Genomic DNA, 17,541 nt, shown 5'->3' with positions numbered 1-17,541 from the left:
ACAGCAGTGCCCCAAAATCTGCTGTGTGGGAGAACATTATGAGATGGGTAAACGCTTTACCAATATTCTAGAAGGCATAATGGGCTGAGCAATCTCTTAGGCTACGTGCACACAGTATTTGATTGCAGAAATTTCTGATGAATTCCCTTTAACATCTATGGACATAGATCTCACTGCCTCCAGACATTGGCATAAATGAATGGGAGAGTTACCAGTGTGAGACATGTAACGACTGACAGTCCGCTCTCCGTCAGTCTCTCTCTGCATGTCTCACACTGGTAACGCACCCTTGCCCGGGGTCACACTTGCAAGTGCAATGCAAGAAACTGGCACGATTCTCTCGCATCAATACCCGGGACCGGAGTGTATTTCTATACAGCTGAACGCTCCTGTCGAACCTCTGGCAGCATTGCCTAGTATTGAGGAGAGAGACTCGCCCGAGTTTCTCACACTGCACTCGCCATACGGTGAAGGTCAAATTATACACTTTTTTGGGTCTGCACTTCGAGACTCTAGCCATATGGAAGCATTAACTCAGCCCACCCTTACAGAAGAAATGACAGCGCTCATGGACAATGCATTACTATAAAATATGACTTTATCTGACAGTTAATTTAGGCTACGTTCACATTAGCGTTTCCCGACGCAGCGTCGGGAAACGCAGCGGCGACGCACGCGTCATGCGCCCCTATGTTTAACATGGGGGACGCATGCGTTTTTCGCGTTGCGTTTTCCGACATGTGCGTCGTTTTTGACGCTAGCGTCGGACGCAAGAAAATGCAACAAGTTGCATTTTTCTTGCGTCCGATTTTCGTCAAAAAACGACGCACGCGTCGCAAAACGCAGCGTTTTTGCGTGCGTTTGCACGCGTTTTTGCGTGCGTCGTGCGTTGCGTCGCCGACGCAGCGGCGCGCAACGCTAATGTGAACGTAGCCTTACAGTGTAGATACTACAAAGTAATCTTTCTAGAGTTCTGCTTCCTCTGGTCTCTGCTCAGTGTCTACTTCTCAGGAGGACACTCCCCTGCTTCTCGCATTCAGGAGCGGTACACACAACATGGCCGCCGCGCTCTGCCGGGTGCGTGCCCCACTTCCTGTCCGCCTCGATTCACTTCCGGTTCGGCTCTGCTGGACGCGTGCGGCGGGTTGAGCACGTTGTGTCGGTTCCGGAACGATTTCCGTCTGCTCAGTCACTTCTCACAGGTAATGTACGATCGCTGACGGTTGTTTTTATTCCTAGCAGGTGATACTGACGTGATTATTGCCGGGGATAAGCAGCAATGGCGCCTATCGTCTATAATCAGCTGCATAAGACGGGTTTCCACGGCCCACAGACACTGGTGGAGGACGTGTGTGCCCACTCGTGTTTCATCACTCAGATTATGGAATAAAGTGCTGTCTGCGCGACCATAGATGCATATGGGAGCCTGTAAGACCCCCATCACACCTCTGTAGTGGAGCACCCGCTTAACCCCTTCCTTCCAGGGTCATTCCCCCCCCCCCCCCGTCTCTTTCTTCCCAAACTTTTTTTTTATCCTTCTTCTTTTTAAGATTCTGCACAGAAAAATACAAATAGTTTGAGACCCCCCAGAAGAGAACCAATCGGTGGGTCGTCTGCGCTGCTGATGGAGATCTGTAGGAGCGGTCCGGGATACCAAGTGGACTCGATGCAGTTTTATGCTGATGATTAAGGCTGTGTGCACACATGGCAGATTAGGCTTAGGGATTTCTGGTGCTGATTCTGCCTCTCCTGGCCGAAAACGCACCTGCGGATTTGTCGTGTTTTTTTGTGCGTTTTTGCTGCGGTTTTCTTGCGGATTTGCTGCGTTTTTTTACCCCTGTGGTTTTCTATAATGGAATGGGTACAAAAACGCTGCAGATTCACAAAAAAGAAGTGACATGCTGCTACTTTTAACCCCTTCATGACCCAGCCTATTTTGACCTTAAAGACCTTGCCGTTTTTTGCAATTCTGACCAGTGTCCCTTTATGAGGTAATAACTCAGGAACGCTTCAACGGATCCTAGCGGTTCTGAGATTGTTTTTTCGTGACATATTGGGCTTCATGTTAGGTCAATAAATTCTGCGTTTATTTGTGATAAAAACGGAAATTTGGCGAAAATTTTGAAAATTTCGCAATTTTCACATTTTGAATTTTTATTCTGTTAAACCAGAGAGGTATGTGACACAAAATAGTTAATAAATAACATTTCCCACATGTTTACTTTACATCAGCACAATTTTGGAAACAAATTTTTTTTTTGCTAGGAAGTTATAAGGGTTAAAATTTGACCAGCGATTTCTCATTTTTACAACGAAATTTACAAAACCATTTTTTTAGGGACCACCTCACATTTGAAGTCAGTTTGAGGGGTCTATATGGCTGAAAATACCCAAAAGTGACACCATTCTAAAAACTGCACCCCTCAAGGTACTCAAAACCACATTCAAGAAGTTTATTAACCCTTCAGGTGCTTCACAGCAGCAGAAGCAACATGGAAGGAAAAAATGAACATTTAACTTTTTAGTCACAAAAATTATCTTTTAGCAACAATTTTTTTATTTTCCCAATGGTAAAAGGAGAAACTGAACCACGTAAGTTGTTGTCCAATTTGTCCTGAGTACGCTGATACCTCATATGTGGGGGTAAACCACTGTTTGGGCGCACGGCAGGGCTTGGAAGGGAAGGAGCGCCATTTGACTTTTTGAATCAAAAATTGGCTCCACTCTTTAGCGGACACCATGTCACGTTTGGAGAGCCCCTGTGTGCCTAAAAATTGGAGCTCCCCCACAAGTGACCCCATTTTGGAAACTAGACGCCCCAGGGAACTTATCTAGATGCATAGTGAGCACTTTGAACCCCCAGGTGCTTCACAAATTGATCCGTAAAAATGAAAAAGTACTTTTTTTTTCACAAAAAAATTCTTTTAGCCTCAATTTTTTCATTTTCACATGGGCAACAGGATAAAATGGATCCTAAAATTTGTTGGGCAATTTCTCCTGAGTACACTGATACCTCATATGTGGGGGTAAACCACTGTTTGGGCACATGGTAAGGCTCGGAAGGGAAGGAGCGCCATTTGACTTTTTGAATGAAAAATTATCTCCATCGTTAGCGGACACCATGTCGCGTTTGGAAAGCTCCTGTGTGCCTAAACATTGGCGCTCCCCCACAAGTGACCCCATTTTGGAAACTAGCCCCCCAAGGAACTTATTTAGATGCCTAGTGAGCACTTTAAACCCTCAGGTGCTTCACAAATTGATCTGTAAAAATGAAAAAGTACTTTTTTTTCACAAAAAAATTCTTTTCGCCTCAATTTTTTCATTATCACATGGGCAATAGGATAAAATGGATCATAAAATTTGTTGGGCAATTTCTCCCGAGTAGGCTGATACCCCATATGTGGGGGTAAACCACTGTTTGGGCGCACGGCAGGGCTCGGAAGGGAAGGCGCGCCATTTGACTTTTTGAATGGAAAATTAGCTCCAATTGTTAGCGGACACCATGTCACGTTTGGAGAGCCCCTGTGTGCCTAAACATTGGAGATCCCCCAGAAATGACCCCATTTTGGAAACTAGTCCACCAAAGGAACTAATCTAGATGTGTGGTGAGGACTTTGAACCCCGAAGTGCTTCACAGAAGTTTATAACGCAGAGCCATGAAAAAAAAAAAAAAATTATTTTCTCAAAAATGATCTTTTAGCCTGCAATTTTTTATTTTCCCAAGGGTTACAGGAGAAATTGGACCCCAAAAGTTGTTGTTCAGTTTCTCCTGAGTACGCTGATGCCCCATGTGTGGGGGTAAACCACTGTTTGGGCACATGCCGGGGCTCAGAAGGGAAGTAGTGACTTTTGAAATGCAGACTTTGATGGAATGGTCTGCGGGCGTCACGTTGCGTTTGCAGAGGCCTGGTGTGCCTAAACAGTAGAAACCCCCCACAAGTGACCCCATTTTAGAAACTAGACCCCCCCAAGGAACTTATCTAGATATGTGGTAAGCACTTTGAACCCCCAAGTGCTTCACAGACGTTTACAACGTAGAGCCGTGAAAATAATAGATCATTTTTCTTTCCTCAAAAATGATGTTTTAGCAAGCATTTTTTTATTTTCACAAGGGTAACAGGAGAAATTGGACCCCAGTAATTGTTGCGCAGTTTATCCTGAGTATGCTGGTACCCCATATGTGGGGGTAAACCACTGTTTGGGCGCACGTCAGGGCTCGGAATTGAGGGAGCACCATTTGACTTTTTGAATACGAGATTGGCTGGAATCAATGGTGGCGCCATGTTGCGTTTGGAGACCCCTGATGTGCCTAAACAGTGGTAACCCCTCAATTCTACCTCCAACACTAACCCCAACACACCCCTAACCCTAATCCCAACTGTAGCCATAACCCTAATCACAACCCTAACCCCAACACACCCCTAACCACAACCCTAACCCCAACACACCCCTAACCCTAACCACAACCCTAATTCCAACTGTAGCCATAACCCTAATCACAACCCTAACCCTAACCCCAACACATCCCTAATCCCAACTGTAGCCATAACCCTAATCACAGCCCTAACCCCAACACACCCCTAACCACAACCCTAATTCCAACCCTAACCCTAAGGTTATGTGCCCACGTTGCGGATTCGTGTGAGATTTTTCAGCATCATTTTTGAAAAATCCGCGGGTAAAAGGCACTGCGTTTTACCTGCGGATTTTCCGCGGATTTCCAGTGTTTTTTGTGCGGATTTCACCTGCGGATTCCTATTGAGGAACAGGTGTAAAACGCTGCGGAATCCGCACAAAGAATTGACATGCTGCGGAAAATACAACGCAGCGTTTCCGCACGGTATTTTCCGCACCATGGGCACAGCGGATTTGGTTTCCATATGTTTACATGGTACTGTACACCTGATGGAACACTGCTGCGAATCCGCAGCGGCCAATCCACTGCGGATCCGCAGCCAAATCCGCACAGTGTGCACATAGCCTAATTCTAAAGGTATGTGCACACGCTGCGGAAAACGCTGCGGATCCGCAGCAGTTTCCCATGAGTTTACAGTTCAATGTAAACCTATGGGAAACAAAAATCGCTGTACACATGCTGCAGAAAAACTGCACGGAAACGCAGCGGTTTACATTCCGCAGCATGTCACTTCTTTCTGCGGATCGGTTTTACAACTGCTCAAATAGAAAATCGCAGTTGTAAAACCGCAGTGAAATGCGCAGAAAAAACGCGGTAAATCCGCCATAAATCCGCAGCGGTTTAGCACTGCGGATTTATCAAATCCGCAGCGGATAAATCCGCAGAGGACCAGAATACGTGTGCACATACCGAAATCCTAACCCTAGCCCTACCCCTAACCCTAGCACTATCCCTAACCCTACCCCTAACCCTATTCTAACATTAGTGGAAAAAAAAATTCTTTACTTTTTTTTATTGTCCCTACCTATGGGGGTGACAAAGGGGGGGGTCATTTATTATTTTTTTTATTTTGATCACTGAGATAGATTATATCTCAGTGATCAAAATGCACTTTGGAACGAATCTGCCGGCCGGCAGATTCGGCGGGCGCACTGCGCATGCGCCCGCCATTTTGGAAGATGGCGGCGCCCGGGGAGAAGACGGACGGACCCCGGCAGGATCGGTAAGTATGATAGGGGGGGGGATCGGAGCATGGGGGGTGAATCGGAGCGCGGGAGGGGTGGAACGGAGCACGGGGGGTGGAACGGAGCACGGAGGGGGGTGATTGAAGTACGGGGGGAGCGGACAAGAGCACGGGGGGGAGCGGAGCACAGGACAGAGGGGAGCCGGAGCAGTGTACCGGACAGATCGGAGGGCTGGGGGGGCGATCGGTGGGGTGGGGGCACACTAGTATTTCCAGCCATGGCTGATGATATTGCAGCATCGGCCATGGCTGGATTGTAATATTTCACCCGTTATAATAGGTGAAATATTACAAATCGCTCTGATTGGCAGCTTCACTTTCAACAGCCAATCAGAGCGATCGTAGCCACGAGGGGGTGAAGCCACCCCCCCTGGGCTAAACTACCACTCCCCCTGTCCCTGCAGATCGGGTGAAATGGGAGTTAACCCTTTCACCCGATCTGCAGGGACGCGATCTTTCCATGACGCCACATAGGCGTCATGGGTCGGATTGGCACCGACTTTCATGACGCCTACGTGGCGTCAAAGGTCGGGATGGGGTTAAACCGCAGCGGATTTTCCGCAAAGTGTGCACAGCATTTTTTTCTCTCATTGATTTACATTGTACTGTAAATCAATTGCAGATCTGCAGCGTTTCTGAACTGCAAAAAAATGCTGCAGATCCGCAGAGAATCCGCAATGTGTGCACATACCCTTAGTCTGAAGACTGCAAAACGTGCTGGTGATAAAAACGTATGTTGTTTTCTGGACCGAACTTTCGGCTCTCCATCAGCAGCGAAGACGACCCACCCACCTATTGGTTCTCTTCTGGGGGGGGGGGGGGGGGTCTCAAACTATTTGTATTTTTCTAATTGCAGATTTTTTTTTTTGAACCACAAAATACGGTATTATTTAAATGGCTTTGGTATCGCTGGACTCATAGGGATCTGTACAATCATGACATTGGGGTATTTTTAACATAGCGACCCACAGATTGGTTCCCTTCTTGCATTTCATCCTGTTTTTACTCGGTGGGACTGCAGCCGCTGACAAATGTAAGCTTGATCCTTGTGTGACACAACCTTACCCGGTGGGCTATTCCCTGCACCTTGTTGTCCTTCTTCATCGGATAAGAAGACCCCCTTTTTTTTCTGCCTTTTTTTTGAGACCCATTACTTTTTTTTCTGTTGACTGGGCTTTTAGTGTTATATGTATATATATATATATATATATATATATATATATATATATATATATATATATATATATATATATAAATCTTGTATTTTCGCAGATGTGTCTTTTGTGGATGTGACGACGTAAAAAAGACGTGAGCGTCTGCAGGGAAGATATAACTTCATTTTCTCCCTGTAGCCGCTGCTTTAGGAAGAAGATTGAACAAGATTTAAAGTAGCACTCCGGGTTATTTTTTTTTAATTTACCATGGAAGTGGTATCAGTATTGTATGTTCCCTGTGCATAGTAAACTGCTTACCAGTCGCTGTCTTCTACTGTTTCCTGTTCCGGTCCTGCTCCGCCATCGTTTGATCACAGCTCCTGACTGGTCAGAGGCCACTGCTATCGGTCACAGTCACTCTTGATGTCTTTTATAGCTTGATTTTGAGTCTCATAGATTAAGGAATCATTCCGATGTCAGTTTTGTTTTGTTTTTTATGTCTTACAAGAAAAACGGACCGAAATTTTCAGTGAGTGTGGCCAGAGTTTTATCGGTTTTTTCTCACTGATAAGAGAAAAAATGTTAGTGAAAAATAGACAACACACGGATGGCATCTGATTTTTTTTTTCACAGCCCCTTAGATTTTCATTGCTGAGGTTGATCTCACTCTCGGATAAATATTGAACATGTCTCCGATTTTGCAGTGAATGACTGGTCCGCCAAAAAAAAATCACTGACGTGAACAGCCCCGTAGACTTTCAAGAATACAAGTGCGATCCGTGAAAAAAAAATATGCAAAAAACTGATGTCTTAAGGAGCCTTTAGGCTAGGTTCACATTGCGTTAATGGGTTAACGCTAGCGGACTCCGTTACATGGTGAAATTGTCGCAATTAACTCCATGCAACGGATCCGTTAGCGCACGCATTGACGGCAATGTGCTAACGGATCTCTAGCACATCGGGTATCTGCGCTAGCGGGATCGGCAAACGCGATCCCTTTTGAGACATTGCGTTAGCACAGTCCGTAGCGCTATGCGCTAAACGGACTGTCCTAACGCAATGTGAACCTAGCCTTAGGCCTCATTCTCATGTCAATATTTGTATGCCAAAACCAGGAGCATCTCCATAACACAGAACTGGTGTCAATCTTTCCTTTATACTTTATGTCTGTAAGTACTACTTTTTGTTTTGGCATACAAATACTGATGCAAAAATAGTGACGTGTAAATGAGGCCTTATAATGAGAAGTGACTTCAGGTCCGCACAGCAAACACTGGAACGATCTGGTTGGTCACACATCTAGTTACGAGGTGCAGAAAAGCAGTGGATTGGTGCTGGGAACAGCAGAAGACTGCAACGGTTGTGCAGAAGAGGAATGGAGCGGAGCTGGGAACAGCCAAAGACTGCAACCGTTCTGCAGCAGAAGTGTGGAGCAGTGCTGGGAACAGCAGAAGACTGCGACCGTTGTGCAGAAGAGGAGTGGAGCGGTGCTGGCAACAGCAGAAGACTGCGACTGTTGTGCAGAAGAGGAGTGGAGCGGTGATGGGAACATCAGAAGACTGCGACCGTTGTGCAGAAGAGGAGTGGAGGGCTGCAGGAACAGCAGAATACTGTGACCGTTGGGCAGAAGAGGAGTGGAGCAGAGCTGGGAACAGCAGAAGACTGACCGTTGTGCAGAAGAGGAGTGGAGTGGAGCTGGGAACAGCAGATGACTGTGACTGTTGTGCAGAAAAGGAGTGGAGTGGAGCTGGGAAAAGCAGAAGACTGTGACCGTTGTGCAGAAGAGGAGTGGAGCGGCGCTGGGAACAGCAGATGACAGCGACTGTTGTACAGAAGTGGAGTGGAGCTGGGAACAGCAGAAGACAGCTACCGTTGTGCAGAAGAGGAGTGGAGCGCTGCTGGGAACAGCAGAAGACTGCAACCATTGTGTACAAGAGGAGTGGAGCGCTGCTGGGAACAGCAGAAGACTGCGACGGTTGGGCAGAAGAGGAGTGGAGCGGTGCCGGTAACAGCAGAAGACTGGAACCGTTAAGTATTTTACAACACACAGGGAACATACATTATAGTAGTGATACCACTGTGGCAATGAAAAAAAAACCAGAGTGGTACTTTCAATTCTAAATACCCACAGGTAGCATATCTGGAGGTGACAGATTCCCTTTAAATACTGCTGTCAGTGGAGCACTCTACATGTACAGTGGATGTCAGGAAGGGGTTAAAACTTGGGAATTATATTGCTACATGTGAATGAGCCCCTAGTAGCTGTATAATAGGGAGTAACACGTTGTGCACCATATAACACTGACCCGTAGTATCATGGACGGTATATACAAGGTTGCGCCTGGGGGCTGCCCTGCAGCAGTGGTCTGATTATAGAAAGATAATATTACATTTTTCCAGGACGTCCCTCCTGACAGCACCCTGGAGGACGTCCTCTTCCCCCTTTGCTGGGACAGGAAACACACGAGAGTTCAAAAGGGCATGTCCCACCCCCAATCCTCAGTGTTTTTCCTGTCCCTGCAAGGGACGCACGAGAGAAGCTGTGCTGGCTTACCGGAGCTCAGGGGGATCGTGCGGCTCGTCCAATACCCTTCCCCCTGTCAAGAGGCTCAGGGCAGAAACCCTCCAGCGGGGGGTCCCTCAGCTCCAAAGAACAGGAAGGTCGAGTTCCTGTTGCGGCCGCTCCTCCCGGAGGGAGGCTCTCGGCCGAGACGCGGTTCAATGTGGCGCAGCATCTAGAGCGGTGCGGCGTCTGGCAGAGCGTCTTCTGACGGAAGTCCCGGGGAACCGCGTCACTTCCGGTTTCGCGGCATCTGCTACCGTCACTTCCGGTGACGAGGTAGAAGTGCGGGGAGAGTGTGTGCGCTCCAGTGTGGGACGCACATGCAGCCGAATCGCTCCTAATCCAGCGTGGACGCTGCGGGGACCTGCCGAGTATCGTCATGGAAAGCACACCAGCGGAAGAAGGGGTGAGTGCGCAGTGCGCTGTCCCCCCTATCCACGCACATATATTCAGGCACTCCATTACTTCTCCCTATCTTATGTCTTTTAAGGATAAGGGAACCCCGCTGCCCCCCCTCCTCAAGTTAAGAAGTCCGGCAAATCATCTGGGAAGACATATAGATGCCCTATATGCAACATTAAGCTCCCGGACACTCATGCAAAGACCTTGTGTGCAGATTGCACTTCCAAGGTTATGAGGGACGAACAGCCGACACTGCTATCAGAAATGAGGTCCCTAATACGAGAAGAAGTTCAGGCTTCTTTGTCCAGTATTGCGGAGAGGTCCAGCCCAGTTCCCAGCCGTAAGAGAGCCAGACGGGAACGAGACATAAAAGAGCCAGAGTATAGCTCGGAGGACATGCCTGCCTCCGATAACTTCTCCTCAGAAGAGGAAGGGGAACTTCCTTCAGGGAGTCAGGACCACCAGAGAAAATACCTCTTCCAGGCTGAGGATACAAATGAACTTGTGCAGGCGGTGCGGACCACGATGCAGATTGAGGAGACATCCAAGCCTCAATCCAGGCAGGATCTGATGTTTGGTGGACTTATGTCACGTAAACAAACGGTCTTCCCAGTAAGCGAGCATATCAAGGCCATGATACTGGAGGAGTGGAAGGAGGCAGAACGTCGGCTGGTTTTAACTAAGGACTTCAAAGCTTGCTTACCTTTCGAGCCAGAAGAAGTCAAACTTTGGGAAGAGATCCCCAAGGTGGATGTTCCTGTGGCAAAGGTTGCTAAAAAGACAGCCATTCCATTTGAGGACTCTTCAAATCTGCGCTATCCTATGGATCGGAAGGCCGACATACTGCTTAAAAGGGCTTGGGAATCTTCTGCAGCCCTAATTAAAACCAACATAGCAGCTACCTCGGTAGCCCGGTCTATGTACCTTTGGATGGGTCAATTGGAGGAACACCTATCCAATAAGACCCCCATGGCTGATATATTAAGCTCCCTATCATGAAATCTGCTACGACCTTTCTATCTGACATGACTGCTGAATCCGTCAGGTTTTCAGCTAGGAATGGTTCCCTATCCAATGCGGCTAGGAGGGCAGTATGGCTAAGATCCTGGTCGGGGGATAACGCCTCAAAAACCAAATTATGTTCTATTCCTTTCTCAGGGGCGAGAGTTTTCGGGCCTTCTCTAGATACCATCCTAGAGTCAGCCTCCAATAAGAAGAAAGGTTTTCCAGAGGACAAACCAAAAAAGGGCCAGTCCTTTCGGAGAGGTTTTCCCTTCAGGAGACAGTCCGATTACAGAGGAGGTAGATCCAACAGAGGATTCAGTAGAGGTTCCCGTAACCAGGGCAATAGAAGCAGGAGTTTCTTCTTTAGCCCATCTTCAAAACCTAAGACACAATGATGCCACCCTTATAGGCGGAAGGCTCCGCCACTTTGCGGAGAATTGGGCCCGAGTCACCCAGAATCAATGGGTTCTTCGGACCGTGTCAGAAGGTTACAGCATCGAGCTTTCCTCCCCTCCTCCGGACAGATACATCGTACCTACGATGGTCTTGAAAAACTCTCCCATGATGTTAGACCTAGAGGACATGCTTTCCTCAGGGGTCATAATTCCAGTACCATCTCTAGATGTAGGTTGGGGTCACTACTCTTCCCTATTCTCTATAATGAAGCCCTCCGGCGACTCGCACACAATAATAAACTTGAAACCTCTAAATGCCTGGGTCAGGTACAAGAGGTTTCGCATGAAGTCCATTCGCTCTGCAATCCTCTTAATAGATCAGGACGCTGTGATGTGCACTCTCGACCTCGAGTGCCTATTATCAGGTCCCTGTTCACCCATCATCTCAGAAACTTCTGAGGTTTGCGGTGGCACTGCCGTCCGGGACCTGTCACTACCAGTTCCAATGTCTTCCGTTTGGACTTGCTTCGGCACCTCGGGTGTTTACAAAGCTGGTGTCAGAAATGGTCGCTTTCCTGAGAAACCAGGGGATCAAGATAGTTCCATATCTAGACGATTTTCTCCTGATCGCAAGTACACCAGAGATTCTGTCAGATCACAGGACCCGAACGGTGTCACTGATGGAGCAATTAGGATGGATCATAAACTGGCAGAAATCCGACCTGAATCCGGAGTGCAAAAAGATCTTCCTGGGAGTATGTCTGGATTCGAGAAACAGGATATCCCGGCTACCCGAGAACAAGTTGGAGGCGATCCAGATACAGATCAGGCGTCTATTAGAATGCAGAGCATCAATAAGAACGGCCATGAAGGTACTAGGTCTGATGACGGCCTGCATACCGTGTGTAAGATGGGCTCAGTTCCACTCAAGACCTCTGCAGAGGTTAATCCTTTCCAAGTGGGACCGTCGTCAGTCTTCTCTGGACAGTTCTTTAAAGCTGACGTATCCAGTACGAAGATCTCTACTCTGGTGGAATCAACCAGAGAAGCTAAGAGTCGGGGTGTTATGGTCTACCAATCCCTATGTAGTGGTAACTACAGACGCCAGTGCCTGGGGCTGGGGAGCCCACCTGAAGGGCAGGATCCTACAAGGGAGGTGGCCAGCAGACGTCGTTCACAGCTCCTCCAACTTCAAAGAGTTGTATGCTGTCTGGGAGGCATTAAGAAGGAACCAACGCACCCTCAGAAATTGTCATGTCAGGATACTATCCGACAACGTTACAACGGTGTCTTTCCTGAAACATCAGGGCGGCTCAAGACACTATCCGCTTCAGGAGCTGGCGGGAAGAATATTCCGCTGGGCAGAAGAGTCTGTCCTATCCATCTCGGCAGTCCACTTAGAAGGCTCGCAGAACACCATAGCAGATTATCTGAGCAGGAGACGGGTGTTTGCAACGGAGTGGGAACTCAATCAGGAGGTCTTCCAGGATCTTTGTCTTCACTGGGGAACTCCCAGTATAGACCTATTTGCAAACAGGAGAAACTCAAAGGTCTCAAAATTCTTCTCGCTGAACCCTCAAGATCTCCCAGAAGGGATAGATGCTCTGAGCCAGGAGTGGACAGAACCTCTCTCTTATGCATTCCTGCCTCTAGCACTGATTCCAGCCGTTCTCAGGAAAATCAAAGAGGATCAGGCTCGGGTCATATTAATTGTACCATTTTGGCCGAGAAGGAGCTGGTTCTCTCTCTTGCTGGATCTGGCAATAGAGAACCCAGTAGAGCTTCCTCTCACAGCAGATGTAATCCATCAGGGTCCGGTGTACCACCCAAGTCCAGAGAATCTCCATCTCTCTGCATGGATCCTGAAAGGAACATCCTGAAGGCAAGAGGGCTATCAGATCAGGTGATCTCTACTATAAAATCCAGCAGAAAGCCAGTCACATCAGCAATTTATTTGAAGATCTGGAAACGTTTCTGTCTGGAGAGTGGCAGGTCTGAGGTTTCGGCAGGCGCCCCCCGACTTACCCAGAATTTTAGATTTCCTGCAGGCTGGGTTTGACAAAGGTCTCAAACCAAGCTCTCTGAAAGTGCAGATCTCGGCACTTAGCTCTTTTCTTGACTACCCCCTAGCATCTTACCCGTGGATAGTTAGGTTCATCAGAGCCACCCAGAGGTTGCGCCCTACCATTAGACAGATATTGCCATCCTGGGACCTAAATCTGGTCCTCAGATTCCTCTGTAAAGATGTTTACGCCTCGGCCGATAATATGCCCATTTCAGTACTCACTCGTAAAACAGCATTCTTAGTGGCAATTACTACGACTAAGAGAGTGGGGGAGATCCAGGCCCTATGTACTAGGGACCCTTACCTTCAGATTAGAGAAGATAGTCTAATTCTTAGATTGGATCCCTCCTTTATTCCAAAAGTGGGGTCAGTAAAAAACAGAAATCAGGAGATCGTGTTACCATCCTTCTGTAATAATCCGGCTAATGAGAAAGAAAGAGTCCTTCATTCCCTCGACGTCAGGCAGACGGTTCTAGACTACCTAGCAGCCACCAACGCGTATCGACCCGAATTTGTTTATTTTGTTTGGAGGGAAGAATAAGGGAAAGAAGGCTTCTAAAGCCTCTATTGCTCGTTGGATCACTTCGGTGATCTCTGAGGCTTATAAGTCTGAGGGACTTCCTTCTCCAAGGGGTCTTCACGCACATTCTACTCGAGGGATAGCTACTTCTTGGGCTGAGAGAGCAGGTGCATCTCTTGAGCAGATCTGTAAAGCAGCCACTTGGGCTAGTGCTAATACATTTTGTAGACACTATAAACTTGATGTTCTGTCTGGTCAACATACGGCATTTGGGAGAAAGTTTCTCCAGGCGGTAATCCCACCCTAAGGAGGTGCTTTGGTACTCTCCAGGGTGCTGTCAGGAGGGACGTCCTGGAAAATAGGTATTAAGCTTACCGTTAATTATGTTTCCAGGAGTCCATACTGACAGCCCTGGTAGTTCCCTCCCTGTAGTACTGAGATCCTCTATGTAGACGCCTGACATAAGATGTATTATGTTCTGGTATAAAATGTATTGCATATTATATTTGACATATGAGTAAATATGTTTCAGACAAATTAATGTATATATTGTTTCTATTAAAAATCTTTTTCTGCATGTCCATGAGGTGGTTCTTGTTACAACACTGAGGATTGGGGGTGGGACATGCCCTTTTGAACTCTCGTGTGTTTCCTGTCCCAGCAAAGGGTGAGGAGGACGTCCTCCAGGGTGCTGTCAGTATGGACTCCTGGAAACATAATTAACGGTAAGCTTAATACCTATTTTCATCCTCCGCAGGTCCTGCCACTCTATAAGGAGACACCATGATGGCTGAAAGTAATGAGTTCCTGAGCTCCCCTCCAAAGAAGACGGTCCGGTTCGGTGGCAAAGTGACGGACGTCCTGTCCAATTATTCCCAGGTGAATATATGTCTGCAGGGCTCCTGATAATTCCTCACGTCACTTGTCCATGTTGATGGGGCTATCGATCACTAATTTCAATAGTCAAAAATATTGTCAATGTATAATCCTTATGGTCTGGGAAAAAAGCACAGTTTCCCATAGTTAATTTTGGGAAAGTTTTTATCCCTTCTCCGACTGCATGTTTTTTCATTTTTGTGTTTTAGGGGCTTTTTTTCGTACCCATCTTCCAAGACAGGGCTTGTTTTTTGCACACCAGGCTGTTTTTATTGATAGTCTTGTATGTATAATGCATTTTTATCTTGTCATGGAGAGAGCGATGGACACAGGACTCTATCGTTCCCTTTGAATAGTTAACCAGGAGTGATCTGAGCGCGCTCTGGTCACTGCCAGTGTTAGGTTGGGGCTGTATAACACAGCCGCCACCTGCATATTAGGAAGTTATTAAAGGGCTGTCCCAAAATCCCAACTTATCACCTTCCCTGAGGATAAATGATAACTGTCTGATCCACTTCTGGGACCCACACTGTTTTTTTTTTTTTTTTTTGACCCCAGAAGCCCCTGTCGATGGATTATGTGATCATTGCCGTTACCACTTGTAGGCCAGGTTCACACTAGCGTATCACATTGGATACGATATGCTAATGACCCACGTCTTCTGCGATTGCTATCTGAGTGTCAGTGCTCTGATCTTCTCGCTTGAGAGAATCGTAGCACAGGTGTGGAGGAGACGGAGAAAGTAATTTCTCCATCTCCTCCATTGTCGGTGGAAATCGCACTGCACTCGGGTGAAATCCATGTGCAGTGCAATGTTTCACACGCATCCGTAGACCTGTATGGGTGTGTGCAATCCAAATTTCGTCTGCTGCTTTTTTTTTTCCGTTTGATCGTGATCCGATTGGAACTAGGAAAAATAGAGGTGAGAACAGGAGCATAGAATTACAATGGTCTGAAGGCATTCGTTCAATTTAATTTTAAGTGTGAGTGAGCCCTAAGGCTACTTTCACACTAGCGTTAACTGCAATACGTTAAAATGCGTCGTTTTGCAGAAAAAACGCATCCAGCAAAATATTTTGCTGGACGCGTTTTTTCCCCATAGACTTGTATTGGCGACGCATTGCGACGGATTTGCATACGTCGGTATACGTCTTTCGATGGATGCGTCGAAATTAGGCAACACGTCGTCTGGAAAAACGTAGGTTACAACGTTTTTTGGCTGCGACAAAAAAACGTGTCTTGGCGCATCCATCGGCATGCGTCTTTGGCTACAATGAAAGTCTATGAGCGACGGATGCGTCGAGACACGTTGTACGACGCAATGCAGCGCTGCAATACGTTTTTTTTCTACTGAGCATGCTCAGAAACAGGATTTTTTTTAGCTAATTGGCCAGACATCCCCAAATAGACGGATCCGTCGAAATGCTGTATGCGTTGCATACATTTTGCACTTTTTTGACACATCCGTTTTTTTGGCAAAAAGACGTTTTTGTGACGGTTTGCAGTTAACGCTAGTGTGAAAGTAGCCTAACTGTGACGTTTGGCTTGTCCTGTCTGTTTCTGGGTTCTGCCGATCCTCATACTTAGTCTTTGCACCTCCTTTTATTCCATCAGGGTAACCAGAATGATTTTGAACTTCTAAAGCACCAGCTGTCTGACCCCGAGATAAAGGTAATGGCCCCTGCAGACCTACCACATGTTATTACTGGTGTATACCAGGCTGAGATCCTGGTTATTTCCACAAACTCATTTGATGCAAATGATGACTGCTTATTTTGTGATGTAATCTGTCGGCGGGATTTAACCCCCCCAAACTATTTATATGCACTTGTAGTTCCTTCAATGACAAGTCCATCAATACCTTTACATGGCCGATCCGTTCTACTGTTACTGAGAAATCAATGTTTGTATAGATAAACAAATGAGGCTGAAGTGCTACTGTAGATCTGAAGCCTCAGTCACTCCTTACCCAACGCCGCCGCCGCCTCCTGCTTGACTGACGGCTCCTTTGCCTGAAGTCACACTACATAGAGGCTGTCAGTCAAATAGATGGTGCTGGGCGAGGAGCAGAGCTGGGGTGATGGAGGCATCAGATCTACACATAGTGTTCTTCATCCTCATTTGCAAATCATTAAAAAAAACTGAGTTCTCTGAGGAGGAATGGACTGGCCATGTGATGGTATTGCTTATTTTGTCCTTGAAAGAAGTACATGCTCATATAAATAGTTTGGGGTGAAATCCTGCTGACATTCCTTTTAATACCGTGTAATTGGGGCTGAAAATCATTTATGCGATTGGGTATCATTAAAAAAATTAACCATTTGCCTTCTATAGTCTCTACACTGTGTGCAGAATTACTAGGCAAGTTGTATTTTGATCACATGATACTTTATATACATGTTGTCCTACTCCGAGCTGTTCAGACTTGAGAGCCAACTACCAATTAAGTAAATCAGGTGATGTGCATCTCTGTAATGAGGAGGGGTGTTGCCTAATTACATCAGAACCCTATATAAGGTGTGCTTAATTATTAGGCAACTTCCTTTCCTTTGGCAAAATGGGTCAGAACAGATTTGACGGGCTCTGAAAAGTCCAAAATTGTGAGATGTCTTGCAGAGGGATGCAGCAGTCTTGAAATTGCCAAACTTTTGAAGCGTGATCACCGAAGAATCAAGTGTTTCATGGCAAATAGCCAACAGGGTCGCAAGAAGCGTGTTGGGCAAAAAAGGCGCAAAATAACTGCCCATGAATTGAGGAAAATCAAGCGTGAAGCTGCCAAGATGCCATTTGCCACCAGTTTTGCCATATTTCAGAGCTGCAACGTTACTGGAGTAACAAAAAGCACAAGGTGTGCGATACTCAGGGACATGGCCAAGGTAAGGAAAGCTGAAAAACGACCAC

At 46.9% G+C, this 17,541-nt stretch overlaps 1 protein-coding gene across 1 annotated transcript in view; it reads left to right on the top strand.

Annotated features, from left to right (window-relative positions):
- Positions 1–1,104: 1,104 nt before the first annotated feature.
- RRN3 (RRN3 homolog, RNA polymerase I transcription factor) overlaps positions 1,105–17,541 on the top strand; it is a 54,122-nt gene continuing 37,685 nt past the window's right edge. Inside the window, exons 1-3 of the mRNA XM_069734114.1 lie at positions 1,105–1,202; positions 14,522–14,643; positions 16,255–16,311. Of these exons, the coding sequence (XP_069590215.1) occupies positions 14,548–14,643; positions 16,255–16,311 (153 nt within the window). The 5' untranslated portion in view covers positions 1,105–1,202; positions 14,522–14,547. The remainder of the gene's footprint in view (positions 1,203–14,521; positions 14,644–16,254; positions 16,312–17,541) is intronic.

Source organism: Ranitomeya imitator, chromosome 7 (genome assembly GCF_032444005.1).
Source record: "Ranitomeya imitator isolate aRanImi1 chromosome 7, aRanImi1.pri, whole genome shotgun sequence".
Lineage (NCBI taxonomy): Eukaryota > Metazoa > Chordata > Amphibia > Anura > Dendrobatidae > Ranitomeya > Ranitomeya imitator.
This window is presented reverse-complemented; position numbering and strand designations above follow the sequence as displayed.